The 22,195-nt window shown below is 40.4% G+C and overlaps 2 protein-coding genes across 2 annotated transcripts in view; one reads left to right on the top strand and one right to left on the bottom strand.

The window, feature by feature from the left end:
* Positions 1-6,860, top strand: part of CRNKL1 (crooked neck pre-mRNA splicing factor 1) — a 20,157-nt gene extending 13,297 nt beyond the window's left edge. The window contains exons 12-14 of the mRNA XM_007961431.3: positions 872-973; positions 1,764-2,012; positions 2,977-6,860. Coding sequence (XP_007959622.1) covers positions 872-973; positions 1,764-2,012; positions 2,977-3,144 — 519 coding nt within the window. The 3' untranslated portion in view covers positions 3,145-6,860. The remainder of the gene's footprint in view (positions 1-871; positions 974-1,763; positions 2,013-2,976) is intronic.
* Positions 5,709-22,195, bottom strand: NAA20 (N-alpha-acetyltransferase 20, NatB catalytic subunit). Its single transcript, XM_007961351.3, has 6 exons — positions 22,032-22,195; positions 17,059-17,083; positions 13,824-13,914; positions 12,692-12,827; positions 6,686-6,831; positions 5,709-6,235 (listed from the first exon to the last, which is right to left on the bottom strand). The coding sequence occupies exons 1-6, from the start codon at positions 22,082-22,084 to the stop codon at positions 6,150-6,152; spliced, it is 537 nt and encodes a 178-aa protein (XP_007959542.1). The 5' UTR covers positions 22,085-22,195; the 3' UTR covers positions 5,709-6,149.

Here is a 22,195-nt window from a genome sequence, read left to right as displayed (position 1 = left end):
TGGGGAAGACACCAGGCAAAGAAGCAGCCAGCAGGCTGGCCCACCTGGAGAACAAGAGGGATGGAGGTGGGAACACATATCCCTGTATTCTCTAAACCAGGATGTCCTTGCAACTACTGTTGTCACTGTCCTGAAAGTCCTCGCCTGCCTTCAGTAGTTAAGCTTGACCCACAGGGTAGCACCAAACCACAGCTAGGACCGATTTGAATCTCACAGGAGCCGTAGAACTCACCCAGTTGTTTTGTTAATCTCATGCACTGACATGACCCCGCATTTAATGGTTTGGCCCCCTGACTGCATTAAGGCAGAGCTTTGGGTATCGCTGAGTTTGTCAGTTGTCCTCGGCTCCTCCACCAGACTGCCAGCTTTCAGGTGTCCAGGCCACGGTTTATTCATTCTTATGCCCTGCCAGGCTGTACCGAGCCAGTGCTCACCTGTTCAGTGAATGCTTGCTGCATTGAACTCTCATAATAACAAGGAGTGTACAGTAGAGGTAAGAACATACATACTGGCTAACCTGGGCCTATTTTCTCTCCGGAAGCTCAACTGCATGTGGCTGGAATATGAAAGAGTACCTGGGAGATGCTTGGCAAGTTTCTCAGCTCTTGATAAGTCAACCATTTAAAAAACTTCCAAAGAGAATCTCTAAGACTGAATCCAAGGCCCTTTTTCTGTAATCTGAAATTTTAGGCAAGTTTTGGCCAGCTTATAGATACCAGTGTTATTTGTCTTATCCACATGTGTTCTTTAGTTGTTCTGTAAGACTCCTATGTTCCTAGATGTAGGTTAGAGTGATACTTAAGCTGTGCTTTGGCTGGGGGCATGCTGCTTTGCAAATGTCAAGACTGACCAATTTACTTGTCTTTCTTAGGTGCTTTGGAAATCATATATTGATTTTGAAATTGAGCAGGAAGAAACAGAAAGAACACGAAACCTTTATCGACGGTTGCTTCAAAGGACGCAGCATGTCAAGGTAACCTTTTGCTTTGTAGATGATCTTTCATTTTGCTTGAATCAGCAGTCCTGAAGAAAATACTGTATTTCTGTATTTTAAGTGTTTGGGGTTTTTTTGTTTTTTGTTTTGTTTTGTTTTGTTTTAAAGGACTTCCTTGCTTCTTAAGAGAAACGTGAATCTCAGAGGACTTTCGAATGTTAAGTTTATACCAGGTCATTGTTCATGTTGCATGTGAATAGCTTGGGTATCACGAGATTGAAAAAAAGGTGAACTCTTTTTTTTTTTTTTTTTTTTTTTTTGGAGACAGTGTCACTCTGTCGCTAGGCTGGAGGGCAGTGGCGCAATCTTGGCTCACTGCAACCTCCACCTCCCAGGTTCAAGTAATTCTCCTGCCTCAGCCTCCCGAGTAGCTGGGAGTAGAGGTGTGCACCATCACACCCAAGCTAATGTTTCTATTTTTAGTAGAGACGGGGTCACCTGTTGGCCAGGATGGTCTCGATCTCTTGACCTTGTGATCTGCCCGCCTCAGCCTCCCAAAGTGCTGGAATTACAGGCGTGAGCCACTGCGCCCGGCCAAGTTAAACTCTTTTCAAGAGTTTAAAACTATGTCAGACATTTAATTGTAGAATGTAGAATGACATATTTTCAGTGTTTATATTGAAGCATATATTCATTGTTTTAATCTGTGAAACACTAGTAATGAACACATCTTTCCGATGTCATTAACTGGGAATTTGCTTTATTATTACTACATTATTGTCTTCTGAGTGACATGGTTAATTTGGTTCAATAATAACTTTTTTTAAAGGTATGGATCAGCTTTGCTCAGTTTGAGTTGTCTTCAGGAAAAGAAGGAAGTTTGGCTAAATGCAGACAAATTTATGAAGAAGCTAACAAAACCATGCGAAACTGTGAAGAAAAGGAAGAGAGACTTATGCTGCTGGAGTCTTGGCGAAGTTTTGAAGAGGAATTTGGAACAGCTTCAGATAAGGAGAGAGTAGACAAACTCATGCCAGAGAAAGTCAAGAAGAGAAGAAAGGTCCAGACGGACGATGGGGTAAGATCTCTGCCCTGGGACTGTTCATCTCACATCACATGAGTAGAAACACATCTGACTTTGAAATGTGGACTTTTAAGTGGCATATGTACAATCTTAGAATGGAAGCAGACCACCTGGAGTAGGAGATGGTTGCAATCTGGCTATTATGGAAACATGGGGTAGAGCATATGGTCCAGTCAGAGGTGGAGAATGAGAAGGGGTTGGCAAAGGTGTTTTGGTGACGGTTGAGTCTGGGAACTTCATGAAGTGTGATATTTTTAGAGCATTAAATAGGAAGTCAGCGTGGAGGAAGACAGAAGCGAACTTTCAGATAGCAGCCTATCCAGAGAAGGCTTGTAGGCGGTAAGAAAGAGTTTGGTGGGAGTCAGTGAAGACTGTTTTGCATAAAATGACGTGACCAGATTGCTGGCATCTCATACTGGTAGACTCAAGGGGCTTAGACTGGAGAAAGAAGACCCAGCAGGAAGCAGTTTTTACAAGCTGAGCAAGACATGGAAGCTGGAACTAGAATAGGGCCACAGGGCCTGTTAGAACAGTATTTGGAAAGTGAAATCAGTGACTGATAGGAGGTAAGGATGGGAGGGTAGGGAGTTGGAATAATAATGCACAGATGTATGACTTTTGCTACTGGATGAATATTATGTAAAAATCGTTAAACATTTTCTTAAACGTAAGACTACGCAATGTAGTTGGAGACACTGAACATCTTAGTTGACTGTAGAAGAGCTATGCTTAGATTTTTAGAATTTTTTTTGTACCACTTTAGTTTTCACTGAGCTACAGTTGCTGCTTACTCATTCCCAGTCTTTCAGACCCAGCCCTTGTTCTTTCTGTAGTAGACTTTGATGTTGTTTTGTAAAATGGAGGTAATCCTTCGGATTTCCAGTAAAAAATCTTCATTCTGATATGTGAGTATATCACCCACATGTTTGCTTATCTTTTCATTGTCTTATTTCTGTAGTCTGATGCAGGCTGGGAAGAATACTTTGATTACATCTTTCCAGAAGATGCTGCCAACCAACCTAACCTCAAACTCCTGGCCATGGCCAAACTGTGGAAGAAACAGCAGCAGGAAAAGGAGGATGCTGAGCACCATCCAGATGAGGACGTCGATGAGAGTGAATCCTGATCTTTTTTTCATATTGACAAATGTTTTGTTATTTTTATAAATTAATTGTTTGGAACTCTTGTGACTCCTGGAAGTTCTTATATATTTCACCAGTAAGAAATTGATTGGTATCTTTGATAGCTACTTTTTAAGTTATTTTTTAAATGCTTTTGGGTTAGCTAGGGGTGGGGATTGCAAGTAAAGGACTTTTTTAACTGCTGGATTTCTTTTTCCAACTGAGTCCAAACTTTTCTAACGTCTGTCCACATCATGCATTAGAAAATGTAATTAAGGTAACATTCTGCAGTAACTTTTCATGTCATAACCATAAAGATAGTTTATGCATTCATTTGAAATATGTAACTTTTTCATGTCTTCAGAGTCACAGACTTGAGTTCATTTCCCAGCTCTGCCACTCGTGATTATATAACTTAATTTTCATTTTCCTCATTCACAAAATGGGCCAATACTTTGACAACTCATTTTGAAGATTATATTATAAAAGAAATATACCTGGTGGGTGCATAGTAAGTGCTCAGTAAAGTGTTTGTTCTAAGCCACTTTTAAAAATAGTTTCATTCCTTGTAGAATTAAATGTGAGTAGATTAATTTACCTTACTTTATTACTAGTGGCCAGTTACATTAAGTGCTTTTTAGAACATTATTTGGAAAAAAAATTTGCAGTGATTCTATTTCTGAACAAGGTTCAGGAAACATTATTTACCAAGAGGAATTTAGTCTAATTTCAGTTAGGCACTCATCAGTTCTCCAGAGTGGTTGAGTTTGTAATAGCTTGTTTAAAGAATAATGGCTTGTTTACATGTGTGCTATGAAAAATGATGTCCCATGTTCACACAAATTTGGGAAAATCTGGACTAAGACTTAAGTCTCGCTAATCAAATCTCTTTACAGTTAGGCTTCTGTATATTATGTATCTCCGGTAGCAATGTTGCCATATTATTTCCCAAACTTAGTGGACAATGGAGTAATTTCTACCTAGAGTACCAGTAAACATCTCCCAGTGTGCTAGAGTAGAAAATGTCTACTCCTCACTGCTGACATGTTAAACTTACTCTTGGTTTAGAGCATGTGTAGAAACACGTAAGGTAGCTCTATGCTAAATAATGAAGAGTAGCACAAGAATGAATATATTTGCTGATATGTTGCTCACATTCTCAAGCAAAAATTTGACTACATTAACCGATCTGAGAGTTTTCCTTTAACCTGGACTGTTTCTCAAGCATATTTTTTCTTTGTTCACTGCCCAAGGACTAGAACTATATTTTTAAGGTTGTTTTCCCCTAAAAGGACCTTCAGTAAGCAAACTGATTATTAAATGTGCACATGTCTCATTCACCCAAGGAATAAAGCTACTTCGTAATGTTACTAAATTTTATCTTGAAAATAACATACAGTGTTTAAGGACAGAAGAAAATAGGACTGTTGAGATAAAAGGAAAATCTGTTTTCATCCTGACTGCTTTAGTCACTGGACCAGCATCAGCTGCTGCGGTGTCAGATCACATCTCAAGTAAAGGTCTGCCTAGTGAGTGAGCAGAACATCATCTTAATGAGGCCTTTGGCTCATCCAGTCAGGGAGTGAGATGAAAACAGGTCAGAATGCAAGTGACTTAATCACAGACTTCCTAGAATTACCTTTTTATGTTGCATGTATGCATAAGAAGAAAATTCTGTCATGTTCCCAAGGTAGAATTGTAATAAGCATGTGCCAGTGTGAAAGCTGGAAGGGAAAAAGCTATTCTCTAACAGGAGAACATAAAGATTCACTTCTCTCCCACCCTCAACTCCACCAAAATAAATCCTTTCAATAGTAAAAGTTTAATAATTTCTTGTGGATTTTTCTTTAGTTAAGTCTTTCACTAACTGGATATTTTCACATATTACAGAGGATGACACTACACATAAAATACATGGTTGGCCTATGCCTATGCTATAGTTATATGACCTTTCTTTAGGTATTATGTTCTTTTTCCTCTCTAAAAAAAAAAAATAACCTCAACAGTTTTTGTTTGTTTTTTTGGTTTTTTAGAAAGGCAGCATTTAAATAAAGCATTGTGAAGAGGAGAAAAGATCTAGGACTAACAGTGTAACAGTATGAACGCAGGTGACTGGGAAGAATTTACTACACGATAAGAAGGGAGCTTTTAAGTATGCTGGGCAGTGATTGCTTCAAGTGTGCATTTTTAAAATATGTATGGAAGTCACAATTTAATGAAAAAAACATATCCTAAATGATGACCTTTCACAATCCTGATTTTTCTTTTTTTTTTTTTGAGGCAGGGTCTCACTCTGTTGCCTGGGGTGGAATGCAGTGGGACAATCTCAGCTCACTGCAACCTCCATCTCCAGGGTTCAAACAATTCTTGTGCTTCAGCTTCTGCATAGCTGGGATGCCCAGCTAATTTTTGTATTTTTTAGTATAGATGGTATTTTTAGTATAAATTTTGGCCAGGCTGGTCTCGAACTCCCAACCTCATGCAATCAGCCTGCCTTGGCCTCCCAAAGTACTGGGATTACAATCTGATTTAGTTTTACAAATGACTAACAAACTTCAGAAAACATTCATAGGGTCAACAATGTATTTTATTATACATCTTAGATTTATACATTTCATATATGCTTTTTAAGCTTCAATTAACAATTCAATATAAAATTTAAAAACAAATATATGCAGCAGTGGTTCTCAGGCACAGAATTTAGGAGGAGACTGAAGCAAATCTTTTCCCTAGCATACATACAGTGAATATTACGAACCATGAGAGTGGGATGTTTCCTTCTGACCTAGCTGCCTTTTTGATTGAATTTTGTTAGTGAACAGCTTTAATAGGTATGACATTGCTAACTGGAAACAATGAGATTTTAAATAAATTGATAACCTGTATTTTCTTGAAGTCTTTAAGACCTAAAATGATTACTTTTCTCCTAATAGAGCTCCAGAATCATCCAATGAAAATAATATTGTCCATAAAGTATATAGAGTATCTGCCTAAGAACCACTGCCCAGGGTTATTCAATGTCTTCAGGCCTCACAGGATGAGGTAATGGTATGATGGATTTCTTCTCAGTGTCCCTGGAAAGTGCTTTCCTCATATCTGTAAAGAAGCAAAGTTTAATATAAACAAACAACATATTATATCAAATGTAAAGTGTATAAAGTTCCCATAAGAGGTTTTATCCCCTACCCCACTTCCACCAGATTCTAAGCAAAATGTATTTATAAATAAGTCTCCCAACTGCCAAGTATACCAGATGCTAACCAAACCTCACCCAGGATTCAGCTCACAATACACGTTCTTTCTTGTTATTAAAATGATATGTATGTAACATAGTAAAACAGTAATGTACAGAAATTAACCACTGGTTAGTTAATAGGTAAGTTAATTACTACTAATAGGTTCATAAAGGTAGGTTGAGGGAGATTTAATATTAAAGTCAAATATGATTCTTCTACATTTATTAAAATAATCAAAGACTACAATCTGTAGAATGAATGTAACTGTTTCGACGACTTCTTGAGGATACTGCCATGGAAGGGAGCTTACCATAAGCGTCCTCATCAGGCTCCCCGTTGCTGGCCGAATAGTACTCTATGACCGTCCTATATACACTGTAGCCCAACTGCTTGTACATGTTAACTGCAACTTGGTTAGATACTCTTACAAAGAGATCGACAAAAAATCCACCCTTTCTTTAAAAAAAAAAAAAAAAAAAGGAAAATGTTAGAATGTGAGACACCCTAGAAAGTAATAAATACATATTTTTTTAAAACATGTGTTTTTACCTTGCTCTGACTACTACTCAGAATGGTAGTAATAGGACTTTGTAGCTGATTACATGGTAACAGAAATTTGTATTAGTTAGGATTTATGACAATTACTTTGCAGTATAAGATGACTATATGTTTGCATACTAGCATTTCAAAAGCTGCAACACGTTTTCTTAAAAGATAAACTCAAGGCATTTGTTCTACAAATTCACCACCTATTAGTTTCTCCTGTTGATGAAGTTTACATACATGGAATCACATATTCTTTTGTCTTTTGCTTCTCTCAGTCAACTAACATTGTAAAAGTCAGCTTCAAGAGTGGCTGGGCTTGTGCACCACAAGTCATTCACGGTCCTGTTGATACACATTTCTGGCTTTTACTGTTACAAACGATGCTCCTATGAATACTTCTGTTGAGTGTCTCATGTAAGGTCTATAGCTAGGAGTCTCACTGTTGTGTCACAGGGCACATCTTCATTACTTAATGCCAAACTGTTTTCCCAACTGGCTTGTACCAACTCACTCTTGCACAGAAGTGAGTAAGCCTCCATTCCACAGCAGCAAGGCTTGGTGCATCAGATGTTTTTATTTTTGCCAATCTTACAGTGTAACTATATCTCAGATTTTAGTTTGTATTTGCAATTACTAACGATGCTGAATATATTTCTGTTGGTTGGCCATTTAGATTTCTCCTGTACAGTACTTAAATCTTTCACACAATTTTTCCCCCACTACAGTTCTCTATGTATTGTGAATATTCAGTACTGTGTAATGTCTTTGCAAATATCTTTTTCCAATTTGTGGTTTGTCTTGTCATTATCTTTATGGTATCTTTTGATAAAAAAAGTTACTTCACTTCAGTGAAGCTGAATATATGATGGCCTTTTTAAAAAGCCCTACACTAAGGCCACAGAGATACTCTGCCATATTAAATTCAAAAGACTTCTTAGCTTTACTTTCACATCTAGGTTTTTAATAAATCTGGAGTTGATTTGTGTATGGAATAGTGGTAATCTGGGAAATTTTTTTTTCCCATAGGGACATCCAATTGTCCAACCACCTTTACTGAAAAGTCTATCTTCATACTACTGATGTGCAATGCCTCCTTTGCGGTATGTTAAAGTCCATATATTCTCGGGTCTGTTTCTCAAATTCTGTAGCACTGGTCTAGATAACTACAGCACTAAGATACAGTCTCACTCTTTACAGTCTGATACCTGGAGGGGGCACATCACCCATTTTGCTGCTGTTCAAGAATATCTTGTCTCTTTTTTGCTCTTTCTATTCCTCTATATGTTTCAGAGTCAGCTTAACAAGTACTATAAAAAATACTTGGGATTTTTATTGCAGTTACATTGGAACTGTGGTCAATTACCTGTTTTACTGTATCCTCTAATCCAGTGATAGTTTATTGCTCCACTTATCAGGGCTACTTTAATATCTCTCAAAAAAGTTTTTAAAATGTCAGAGGTCTTGCATAGCACTTGCTAGATTCTTAAGTATTTAGTATTTTTTCATGCTATGGCATCTTTTTCTAAATTTTACTGTTTGTAAATATATAAATACCATTGATTTTTATACTGACTTTGTATCCAACAACCTTGCCTACCTTTTATTAATTCTAAACATTTATTTCTAGATTCTTGTGGATTTTATATTTATATAATATCTGTGCAAATTTCCTCTCATATGTAAATACAATTGCTTTTTATACTGACTTTATATCCAACAACTTTGCCTACCTTTCATTAATTCTAAATATTTATAGATTCTTACGGATTTTATATTTGTATAATCATATCTGTGCAAAATAAGTTTTGTTTCCTCTCAATCCTCCTATCGTTTATTTTTTCCTGCTTTCCTGCGCTGTCTATAATTTCTAGTAAATTACTGAAGAGGGACTAACTTGTCCCTGATTTCAAAAGGAAAGCATTCAATGTATCACTACTAAATATATTTACTACAGATTTCTTGTAGATATTTTTCAGGTTAAGGAAGTTCCCCCTTTCTATTTCCTAGTTTGCTAACAGTTTTTATCAGGAAGGAATATTGGATTTTATCAAGTTTGCTGCACTTTCTAAAATAACCAGTGTTCTCCTTTAGTGTAAAGTTGAAACCACCTTGTTTCTGATGTGTCATCCTATTTATGTAGTGCCAAATCCATTTTGCTAATTATTTTCCCGGGATTTTGCATCTGAGTGAGATCTTCCTTAAATTTTCCTTTCCCATATTTTGTCAAGTATTGTTATCCGAGTTATCCTGGCCTTAAAAAATAAGTTGAGGAATGTTCCCTTTTTTAGCTTGTGCAAAATAGTTTGTGTAAAAGTGACCTTTCAGTTGTTATTTCTTAAATGTTTGGTAAAATTGGCCAGAGAAGCCACAGCTTGCTTCGTGAAAAGATTTTGGCCTACTGATTGAAATTCTTTAGGGCAGGGGTTGGCTCACAACCTATTTTGCTACTGCCTTCAAGCTAAGAATGGTTTTTGCAATGGTTGTTAAAAAACAAACAAACAAAACACTATGTAACCAAGACTTTAGGTGGCCTGTAATGCCTGAATATTTACTATCTGACCCAGAAGAAAATTGCTGATTCTTTTTCTATAGGCTTGACAAATTTCTATCTCATTGTTCTATCAGTTAGAAAAAAGCATGTCTACATCTCACATTATAATTATTTGTCTATTTCTCCTTGTAGTTTTGTCAATTTGTGCATTTTTACTTTGAAATGATGTCACTGGGTATATACCATTTTAAACTGCTATTTTTTCTGTTTGTTTGAGATGGAGTCTCGCTCGTTGCACAGGCTAGAGTGTGATGGCGTGATCTTGGCTCACGGTAACCTTTGCCTCCCAGGTTCAAGCAATTCTCTGGCCTCAGCCTCCCAAGTAGCTGGGATTACAGTCACGTGCCACAACACCTGGCTAATTTTTGTATTTTCAGTCGAGACAGGATTTCACCATGTTGGCCAGACTGGTCTGGAACTCCTGACTTCAAGTGATCACCTGTCTTGGCCTCCCAAAGTGCTGGGATTACAGTCATGAGCCACCACTCCCAGTCTTGTTACTTCCTTGATGAAATATTTTATCAATATGCAGTGACCCTTTTTTACACTAGTAATAATTATTCGACTATAACTACTATTAATAAGTATTCTAACTTTCTTTTGGTTAGAATTTGCAAGGTAATTTAAAAATTTACTTTCAATCTTTCTGTATTAAAAATATTTTAATATATTTTACACATATTTCCTGTAAACAATACAGACAGCCTTTGTCTTTTAAATAAAGTCATCATAGCCAGCAGGGCATGGTGGTGGGTGCCTGTAATCCCAGCTACTCGGAGGGTAAGGCAGGAAAATTATTTGAGCCTGGGAGGCAGAGGTTGCAGTGAGCCGACATCATGCCACTGCACTCCAGCCTGAGCAACAGAGCGAGACCCCTCTCAAAAAATAATAATAAATAAAGTCCTAAGGCCATTAACATTTACTGTTGTAATTACTGACAGTGTTTGGAATCTTGGCTACCATTTTATTTCATGCATTTTGTTTTGCCGGTTTAGTTTCCTTTTTCTCTTCTTTGGGGTTGATTTCTATCATTCAGTTTTTCTTCTTCTCTACTTGTTTGGTTTCTATTTTTAATGTATACATTGTATACACTATGTATACATGTATACAAGCATATAATGTATACAAGCATGTGTATATATATAATGTATGTATATATGTATACATACTCCTACAAATAAAGATTACTTAAATCTTAGCAACTAGTCTCAAATAACGAAGGCTTAGAAACTGGAAGGGAAGAGAGCTTAGTGGTTTTCTACTCAGAGAGAGAATCTGTCATATAAGTACCTTAAATTATATGTGGAAGGTCATAGCTAGTTACAACCCACTTTCTTTTTTATTATACTTTAAGTTCTAGATACATGTGCAGAATGTGCAGGTTTGTTACATAGGTATACACATGCCATGGTGGTTTGCTGCACCCATCAACTCGTCATCTACATCATTAGGTATTTATCCTAATTCTATCCCTCCCTTAGACCCCTGCCCCCGACAAGCCTCGGTGTGTGATGTTCCCCTCCCTGTGTCCATGTGTTCTCATTGAACAACCCACTTTCTAACTCGCTGTTCACTATACAATAATGCCAAATACTTTTTTTTCAACATAATGCCATTAATAAAAGTGTGTAAACTATAATCATGCTAAAAATTTTCTTCCCTTCTTTGTTTGGTCTAGGGAGAACTTTAAAAAAAACCTTAAAGATTAGCACTCTTCTTTTTCAGCTAACACAATTTCTTCTCTTCTCTGAATGAGTTTGAGCTCCTTTTGCCTCTCATTTGGCTTGAAGCCTTTGTCAGGCCACAGTTACTTCTTTAAAACTTGCCTTTATTAAATCTAATAATTAAGTGGAAACTAAGCTCAAGAACCCTTCTCAGCAACTATTCTCTTTCCTACCACACTTTTAGGAAATTACAGTGGAGAAAGAAATGGCAGCTTGACAACAGGTCAAGCTTATACAAACATATCTCTTCTAGAATGAAGATACGAGGAGGGGCTTTCTCTTCTATTTACTGTATTACATGATAATGAAGAGGTTTGATATATACAACACATCTCTTAAAAAAAAAAAAAAAGGATGCCATGCTAGCAGTTCGCAAACTGTGCACTGAGGTGCCCTAAAGTGTCCCAAACTCATACAGCCACCAAAGGATATTTCGAATGTTCAGAAAAAACAGCAAAACCTTACATGTCAGATATTGGGAAACTAGTTTGAAGTAGTTCACAAGTTCAACATTAGATCATGCTACATTCCTCTTAATTACATAGTATTTCTATGAAGCTGAGTTTCTGGCAGTTGCTGTGATTAAAAAAAATATTAGGGCCGGGCACGGTGGCTCACGCCTGTAATCCCAACACTTTAGGAGGCCGAGGCGGGCGGATTACGAGGTCAGGAGATTGAGACCATCCTGGCTAACGCAGTGAAACCCCGTCTCTAAGAATACAAAAAATTAGCCGGGCATAGTGGTGAGCGCCTATAGTCCCAGCTACTCAGGAGGCTGAGGCAGGAGAATGGCATGAACCCGGGAGGCGGAGCTTGCAGTGAGCCAAGATTGTGCCACTGCACTCCAGCCTGGGCGACAGAGCAAGACTCCATCTCAAAAAAAAAAAGAAAAAGAAAAAGAAAACCAATGGGAAACAGGAATGCAGGTGGTTGTGTCAAGTCATCTAATTAATGTCCAACAGGTGTACACATCTCATTAGTAGCTAGCCATAGTTATTTAAGAATGAAATAAAAATATTTCTTCTTTCAATTTATTTATTTTTTTCTAAATGGCTATTAGTTGTTAGGCTATAAATACTTATTAAACAGTTAGAATATAACTGCTTAAGACTGAACTGTTTTCTTTTGGCCAAGAAGCACTGTTAAAAATTTATTCAGATGCCAAGGCAATGTTAACAGATATTAGGAGTGTGTGCCACAGTGGCAGGAACACTAAGAGAAACCTCGAGAGCTAGCCTTTGGAACTGATTCCACCAATTCCTCGGCTTATAGGCCTACAGCGGGTCACTGCAATACTTTGCCTTAATTTCCTCAATGGCAAAATAGAAACAATTATCACTTTGACTATGTGACAGAATTGTTGTAAGGACTATTGGAGATGGAGGAACATGAAATTCCTATAAACTGTAAAGCATGACAGTTATTCAGCCTGAAGGGGAAAAAAATGGTTAGGGGTCCACAAATCCCTAAGTGTATTTGAAAAACCGAATCTCACCTTTCTGAAATTTCCTCTAGTAACTCCATAAGTTTAGCAGCCAAACCAAGGCGTCGAAATTCTGGGGCAACAGACAGAGCTGTGACGTGCCCGTGCCATTCTTCCCTGGCTACTGAGCCTTCTGCTTTACCCATAACTGCCAACAACAAAAAAAAATCACATTCAGTAACTAGACACTGATTTACACATAAATATACAATTACTGTTCGGTACATTTTTATTACAAAGGAAACTGATAACGAAGTTTTTAAGTACCACCTGAGGTCATCCAGCTAACAGTGCTTTTATTTGAAATTCACTTGTAAATGTAATACTATATGTAGTTCTAAAATCAGAATTAGAACAAAAAAGAATGATATACTTAAAAACACAACTAATTTTGAAAAAAGAACCAGAGTATGTATTTTTTCAAATAGCTACATTTCATATAGTTGTGGATATATGTGGGTACATGTGGATGTACATATATAGTTCAGAGCTAAAGGTTTTGTTAGTAATGCTAACTCAATGAGGATGCTATGATGCCTGCATTATATACTAAATAAACCATGTAGAATTTTAACAAAAGTATAGAAAGATTTTTTTTAGAGACGGAGTCTCGCTGTGTCACCTAGGCTGGAGTGCAGTGGCATGATCTCAGCTCACTGCAAGCTCTGCCTCCGCGGTTCAAGTGATTCTCCTGCCTCAGCCTCCTGAGTAGCTGGGATTACAAGCGTGTGACACCACGCCCAGCTAATTTTTTGTATTTTTAGTAGAGGTGGGCTTTCACCATTTGGTCAGGCCGATCTCGAACTCCTGACCTCAAAGGATCCGCCTACCTCGGCCTTCCAAAGTGCTGGGATTACAGGCGTGAGCCACTGCACCTGGCCTTAGAATGAAATATTTTTTTCTTCTTTAGAATGAAAGATTTAAGAAGACTAAGACCATGTCTGTCTGGTTCACTGCCGTTATCACCTGGGCCTAGCACAATGCCCAAAACAGAGAGGAGATCAGTAAGTTGTTGAATTGTTGAAGAGGAAATAAAATTACAAGCATCATGATTATATTCCGATTCTGCAGTCTAAAGCAATTGGTTGAAATCTGTATTAAACTCTTTACCTACTCCACAAAATATTAGTGGTATTATACTTACTATAACCCATTAATTCTCCACCAGGTGCCTCTGCAACTATGAAATACTCTGGCCAGTGGGCGAGGTACTGTAGGTAGAAAGGAATCCCATACTAGAGTCCTGTTAAGGAGTGTGAAAAGTAATGGACAGTAAAAAGTTCTTCATTAAGGGATATTGTAAAAAAAGTTTCCTTTAAAAAGTATAGTTACTTTATCCCCAGCTCTGTGTGAGTCCTATAATCATACATACCATTACATGAAACATTTAGGTTATCACTGATTTTTAACAAAATTGCCTGGACATACAGCCTCAAGTGTGGAATGGTGATAGCACTGTCTAATAGAAAGCAGAGAATCAGGACCCCAAAGTTCTACAGTCTACTTCCCTACTGACCATACCATATCTAAGTCTCGCCATTTATCACCTGATACTATTTGTTAGCGGTCTGCCTCCTCTTAGTCTATGAATGTCATGTTCCCTCTATCCCTGGTGCCTGGTACACAGTAGATGCTCAATACATTCATGCTTGCATAATTGCACTGAAAAACTAATGGCTAGTACCTACTTTGACTTCAGCTATGAGACTGTGAAAATCACTTTACAACCTAAGTCCTTCCAGAGCCAACTTAATTACCCAGTTTTTCCTCTCCACTGATTCAAATCCTGCATTTCTACTAATGCAGATAAAAGCTGACTTAAGGAATCAACTATGTTAACAGTAAATGCCTGAGTAATTTGCTCATGACTTAACTCTTCAACCTTGGGATGTCCCTACTGACATGTAATCATTCCTACATTTCTCTTCTTTTCACTCTGTACTTTAATGGATGAAAATATATTTCTTGTTAGTATAAACTCTCTGATGCAATTTATCAGAGGACACCATCAATCATACATAAATATATTTTTTAAGTTCCTGGAAAACATGTTCAGTGTGAAATTCTTCAAAATCTCCTGTGAAGGACCACCATTATTTTGAATACCCCTCAAATACAACCCTTAACATGGCAGGCCAGCCAGTCTTCCTGCCAGCCAGCCTGACATACACCACAACCATCTCTCCTGTGGCTAACGGAGGAGTCCCAGACACCCCTCCCTCCCATCGACCTCTAGGACCCAACAGGTTACTTTCAAATATAGGCTCACCTGGATTATGGGACTTTCATTGTACATTTTAAATGTCACTGGAAGCACACCATATAAACCGATTTGCATCCTAAAGTTCTTCCCAATTTTTGTCATTCAAAATTCTTCAAAAATCTTTTTTTTTAAGTGGTGATATCATTAGTCATAATTTTAAAAGTCCAGATGAACACTGTGGAGATTTTTTGCTTTTCCCATTCAGTTTTGTTTCTGATATGTAGTACTGCTGCTGCCTGTACCTGTAAGTAATTTTTACTGCTGTATAGTATTTCCTTATGTGAAGAGACACCTTAAATAGCCTGTATCCTGACAATGGACACCTGGGTCATTTCCAGTTTCCCAAAAAAATGTCTGAAATCCTTCTTCAGTACAGTTTAATTTACTTAACCATCTCCTGATTGTTGTGTGTGAATCTTACTCCAAATGCTTAGTAACTCTCCTGCAATAAATAATTTTTGTAATGGTATAACTCAGGGGTTAGCAAACTTTTTCTGTAAAAGGCCAAATAGTAAACATCCTAGGCTTTGTGGGCCACACAGTCCCTGCTGGAACTACTCAAACTGCAAAAGCCACAGAAAAAATATATAAATTAATGAGCATGGTGTCCCAATAACATTTTATTTACAAAACAGGCAGTGGGCCACATTTGGCCTATGGGCCTTTTGTCAACCACTGACAAACTCCTCTATTTCTTCTTATTTTCGGCTTTCAGGAAATGGAATTACTATTTCCAAAGTGCCTTCCGGAAAGATAATAGCAATTTACATTGTCACTAGCAATTTATGAGAATGTTCCTCTCACCTCACCATCAGCAATGAGGTGTATCATTTTTTTAAATCTTGGCTGATACCTAAAATATGGCATCTCATTTTGATTTTAGTTTACATGTCTTTTGACTGATGAGACTGAACTCCTAACACCTTCAATAAGCTCCTATATGCCCTCTTTTGATAAATTACCAGTTAGCAGAACCCTCCTACCCACCTACAGTAGACATGGAGCATAACCCAGAATCCGAACTTTGTGTTGCAAGCCACTAGAGATGTGGGGTTATCTGTTACAACAGCATAACCAGAGTATCCTATCTTCACATCTTTGCCCCATTTTTCCTTTAGGACAATAATAGACACTGCTCATTGTTACCTCAAATCCTTTATTCACTTTAGTAACAAGTCCCAATTTATAAAGCGGGGCACATTTCTGGACTCTAGATAGGATTCGGTAGACAGGTGGAACATGAAACAGGTGCTGGTCAATGAGACAGAGCAGGGCTGTGCGGCATTTCCCAAAGGTACTCTTTTTTTTTTGAGACGGAGTCTCGCTCTGTAGCCCAGGCTGGAGTACAGTGGCGTGATCTCCGGTCACTGCAACCTCCGCCTCCCGGGTCCTGGTTCAAGCAATTCTCCTGCCTCGGCCTCCTGAGTAGCTGGGATTACGGAGTGCACCACCATGCCTGGCTAATTATTTTATTTTTATTAGAGACAGACGGGGTTTCACCATGTTGGCCAGGCTGGTCTTGCACGCCTGACCTCGTGATCTGCCTGCCTTGGCCTCCCAAAGTGCTAGGATTCCAGGCCCAAAGGTACTCTTAAAAGGGAAGAACACCCTCACCTCCCCCTCTGTTGATTCTGCTGCCGGAAACATTGCTGTGATGCTGTCTGCTCTGGCAGCATCTGGAACAAGATTACGGCCACTCTGTAGAGTGCTTAACCTGCAGAGAGCCTGCCTGCTGGTGTCTTCATGGAAGCATCACCTGCCTGGGACTGCTTATCTCCAGACTTTGTTCACACTAGACAGATAAAGCAGTCTTGACTTGCTGAAGTCACTGTGCTTTCTGGTGAATACAGCCATGCTGACTCCTGAGGGGCAAGGTTGGCAGGGGAGCTATGATGTTACAAATTTCTACGATATTAACAGTTTGTCAGCAGATCTAAGACAACTCTTGTTCTCAGTGTCATTTTTAAAAATTGCTTTCAGTGTTGCTTATGAAGTTTCCTGACCTACAAGTTTTTAAATTTTTCAGTACTCCTCTGTGTTTTCCTTTCATTTCTCTATTTTCTTTATTCTCAGTAAATCTTCATTCAACTTTTTTTTTTTTTGTAAAAAAGGATACAGTTTCTGTAAGCGGATCCAAGTTACTGAAAGAAACAAGAGAAATGTCAATAGTAAGCAGCGTTTACAATAACCAGTTGAAATAAGCTTGCTAAAGCTAACAATAATAATGCCACAAGGAAAACAAAACATGTTTCATCAACAATTTTAAGGCCAACTTTAGGGCTGAGGAAGATGATTTAATCTACCTAATAGCCATAATAGGCTGTCACAGCAACTATTAGGGTGTTTATACATTTTTTCATTTAACTGCTACTTGCTTCTTTAAAATTAAAGTTAATAAATCTACATCTCGCCTTTTCTAAGTGGCAATAAATTGCTAATGGAACTGGGGATCAACTAGGGATGTAGCTCGCAGAGACGGAAAGTCAAACTCGCCCACTGCAGCATCTAACCCCATGGATCCTCCCTGCCTGTGTCTGGGTCTTCCCTGACAATTGCTCCTTTATTCTACCTTGTAAATGTGGTCACTCCCACCACTCGGTTTTTGCTCCCCACTCCTACACTCCCACCTCCCTGTCCCCACCATCCCCATTCCTATGTGTTCAATCACGTGTTCTTGGTGGATGCCTCCCAACCTGGCTCTGCTGCTGTGGGCGCTTCAACCAGCACATCCCAGCACACCATTCCCGAATCTGCATTCTGAAAACCCATCTCCTCCGTCCCCTCACTTCCCTATTCAATCAGTGGAGCTATTATTTTGTCAGGCTCAAAACCAGCTACTTTTCAATTGTTCTCCTCCAATTTCTAGTCAAATTCTCCTTTGAGACCCATAGCGATGCTAGTCATATCATATTCTGTAGTCTAGCAGTTCCTAAACTTTTTGGTTTCAGAACTCCTTAACACTAAAAAGTTACTGAGGACCCCAAAGAACTTTTGTTTATATGGGTAATATCTACTGATATTTAAAAATGTTTAATATTCACTCAAAAATAAATCAATTACATGTTAACACAAATAACTTTACCAAAAAATCACTATACTTCCAAAAACAAAAAACAAAATCCAGTGACAACAATGGCATTGTTTTAACAATTCTGCAATGTCTTGCTTAAAAGACAACCGGATTCTCAAGCATTTGTTATGCTTGCTGCTGAAAGATCACACCTTGGGAAGCTCCAGTGTACTTGTGAGGGAATGACAGTGGAAAAGGCAAAAAACCTTCTTAATACATCATGAAGATAGCTCTGACCTCACAGAATATCTGAAACAATCTTGGGGACCCCCAAACCCTGGCCCACACCTTGAGAATCACTGCTCTAATACAGTGCAGGGAGTCACTCCCACACTTCTCAACAACTGCTTTATGTCCTCTTGTCTGCCCACCCGCACCCCCACCTCCAGCCCCACCATCTCAGGGGCTTCCTATTCTATCACAAGGAAAAGATAACGGGAAGAAGAAGGCTTCACCAAAGTCCCCCCACCGAACCCACACATACAGGCATCTGCACCCATATGCTACTTGCTTTCCTGTCACCAGGCACGGAGTGCTGGCGAGAGACCCCCTCAGTACTCGGGACCCTCCTCCTGCAATTCCTTCCCTCCTGCATCTGCATCTTCAATTTCTCTTTCCTGGAAGAAACATATAAATATGATGTGCACTGAGCCATCAGCTGCTCTTGAACAGCTTCCCACTGCTGGGACAGCCTGAAACGCTGTCTTCACTCAGCTTCTGAGACCATGGGGTTTTCCTCTCACCTCACTGAGCCACGTGGTCTCCTTTACTTGAACACTTGATGCCCTACGGCGCCATCTTACAGCCTCTTAGCCTTTTTTTCTACACTTGTGTTGACCCCCACATTTCCATCTTTAGCCCAGACCTAATCTTGAGATGCCCATGCCCAGATGCCTTCCTAGCCCCTCCACCTGGGTTTCTTGGTGCCCTTGGCAGAGAAGCTCAGGTCTTATGATGGCCTCTCCAAGTCCTGCCCTTCTGACTCTCTGCTATTGTCCCCTTACCCTCCCACACTCACTCTGTTCCAGCCACATGGCCTGCCTCCTATTTGAAACAGGGGTGTCTTCATTTACTGTTCCCTCTATTTGGAAGCTCCCCTGCCCCCTAGTATTCATGTAACTCATTCCTAACTTCCCCAGGTCTTTCTTCAAGGGCACTCTCCCTGAACCCCCAAACTAAAGCTGAATCCCCACTCGCTTCCAGCTTTCCTTCCCTGCTTCTATTTTCCTGTGTAACTGAACACTAAGCTCCACATGACTCCCCACACTGTGTTAGAGCAGTGATGCCCAAGGTGTGGGTCAGGATTTGAGGGAGTCCCTAAAATTGTTTCAGGTGTTCTATGAAGTCAGAGCTACTTTATGATACATTAAGGTGTTTAGAGGGGGAAAATGTACATTCTATAAAGACATCTTTTTGGTTATGTCTTGTTCATTGCTGTGTCTCTAGAACTGGTACACAGTAGGCACTCAAATATTTTTCTAAGAATAAAATATGTGTTAAATTAATTGCAGTGTTCTACATCCACAGATTCTTTCGATTCCGACTGCAACATCTAATCTGAGTCATTCTCAGAGTTTTCTACCAAAATGCCCTAATCAAAGAGGCAAGTAAATAGAAAAAATGGGGAACCAGGTGTGGTGGCTCACACCTGTAATCCCAGCACTTTGGGAGGATAAAGTGGGAGAATCACTTGAGCCTGGGAGTTCCAGACCAGCCTGGGCAATAAAACAAGACCCTGTCTCTACAAAAAAAATTTTAAAAATTAGTGGGGTGTGGCAGCACACCCCTGTAGTCCCAACTACTCGGGAGGCTGAGGCAGGAGGATTGCCTGGGCCTGGGAGCTTGAGACTAAAGCGACCTATGATTGTGCCACTGCACTCCCATCTGGGTGACAGAGTGAGACCTTGTCTCAAAAAATAAAAGAAAATGGGGAATAAATGGAGCTCCCCTACTGGCACATTCTGAAGAGGCCACATGATTCTCTGAAATCTAATATTTTCTTGTAAGTGTTCCTGTGTTATTTTCTTTCTATTCATTTCCATGTAAAACTGTTGTCCTTTCCTAGATCTTTAGGTAAAACTGATTCCCCATAAGGCTTAACTTTTCTTGAAGCTTCGAGGCATCCTGTCACCTCCCATGCTGCACCTCCCAAACTGAAGCCTCTGCCAAGTCATCATCTCTGGGCCACTGCCAAGGCCTCCTGAATGGCTTACCTGCCCAGTTTACCTGCTCTCATCACATGACAGCCCACAGAGCTCAGTGGTTAAGAATTTGAATCCATCACCTAGAATCCACAGTGAACATTTTGCTACACTGGCTTCATCATCTCTCTCTGCCCATCTATCAATCCTAGATTCATTTTTAAAAACAATAGGGCAGTATGTGAAAACTAAGAACCAAGTGGTTCCAATTCAAGTGTCAGGAGGATAGAAAGGACTATGGGATGAGATGGTTGGGAACATTTCAAAGAGGGTTGAGCCTCTCCAGAGGCTCCAGGTGGGTTAAGACCCACTCCAGACCAGTGGATCGCAAACGGAATGTGCGTTTCTAACATGGTCCCTGTGATCAGGGACCACATCTTTTAGAACCACTGCTCCAGAACCAATCTCCTTGGATGAAATTCCTTGCTTTACTCATCCCCACCTGGGCCAATTCACTTGTGCTTGCCATGCCTTGGTTTACTCATACACAAAATGGGGGTGACAGCACCTCAAAGAATCGTGAGGATTAACTGGATTATTATGTGGGCACTCAGAACAGTGCAGGGAACAATGAGTTCAACACAAGTCACCGCAGCTATGAAGCTTAAACCAGACTGGCCCAACAGAAAATTCTTGTCACAGGATCAAGTCGAAACCCCTCCTGTTTCACCCATTTCTCCCTGACTGCTCAGGGACAGAAAGCCACTAGATTCGCACTGACCCCAGTTGTCTAACCGCACTTCAAGTGTCCCCACTTTCATGCCCCACTCCTTCTCTGGAACTTCCTTCTTCCTCACTTACCAATGTGTCACCCATCCTTCAAGGCTCACCCTCTCTTTGAAATGTTCCCAGCCATCTCATCCCACAGTTCTTTCTATCTTCCCGACACTTGAATCAGAACCATTTGGTCCTTAGTTTTCACATACCGCCCTGTTGTTTTTTAAAGTGTATCTAGGACTCATTGATAGGCAGGAGAGATATCAGTGTAGCAAAATGTTAACTGCAGAATCCAGGAAAAGTGTCTATAAAAGCACAAGGTGAAATTCCTCCAACTTTTCTAAATGTGTGGGAATCTTCATAATAAAACATTTTCTTAAAAAAAAAAAAAAAAAAGGTACCCGCAAATCAGAGGTCTGACCTTAACTCGAATCCAAAGAGACTGCATCCAGGGCTCTGGGCACAGCAAGCCTCCCCTAAGATGTGCCCTGACTTCTCACAGAGGAAAAGTGTCTACACCGGGGTGCGCAGCTACAGTAACTAAACTTGCAAACACTAACCATGACTGAGACAGCATCCGCTGCCGGGGACACAGTGTTATTTCATTTAGATACAATTTAACCACGGCCACCAGGTGGGCTTCACTATGTACACATCCCAACAGCTGCTGACCAGCTTCCGATCCTCGCAAGCCCCCTCTGCGACCGGGCCTTCGGCAGTGCCCACTGCCCAGAAGAGGTGCGGCCCGGTCACGAGCCAGCAAGCAGTGGGGCAGGGCGAGGAGCCCAGGTCGTGGGCTCGAGGCCGCGCCCAGCCCCATCACCCGCGAGCTAGCAGGGTCCAGAGACAAAGTTTGAGCACCTTGGCCAAGGTCGCCAAGGCCGGCGTGCGTCGACTCCAGGCCCACCTGTCCCTGGACCCTGTGGCCCCAGGGAGGCGCCCACGTCGGCCGGCGGGGGTGGTTCTCGCGGGTCCCTGCCCGGGCTTGGGGTCCGGCCGGGAGGGTGCGGCTGGGGCCGGAGCTGGCGGGGCTGGAGGTGGCGGGGCCGGAGGTGGCGGGGCCCGACCACGAGCGGCTGGCCCTAGGCGCGTGTCACTCACATGTTGTTGAAGCGGAACAGGTCGTCGCAGGTGAAGGCCCGTAGCGTGGTCATCGCGCCGCCGCCGCTTCGGAAGCCCGTTCGCCAAGACCCCGCACTCGCCCCGCTACCGGAAGTCTCCCGGAGTGCGGCCGCCGCAGAACCGAGCCGGCCGGGGTATTGCTT

The sequence above is a fragment of the Chlorocebus sabaeus genome, chromosome 2 (genome assembly GCF_047675955.1).
Source record: "Chlorocebus sabaeus isolate Y175 chromosome 2, mChlSab1.0.hap1, whole genome shotgun sequence".
NCBI classification, from domain to species: domain Eukaryota; kingdom Metazoa; phylum Chordata; class Mammalia; order Primates; family Cercopithecidae; genus Chlorocebus; species Chlorocebus sabaeus.
Note: the sequence above shows the minus strand (reverse complement) of the source record. Positions and strands in the feature narration are given on the sequence as shown.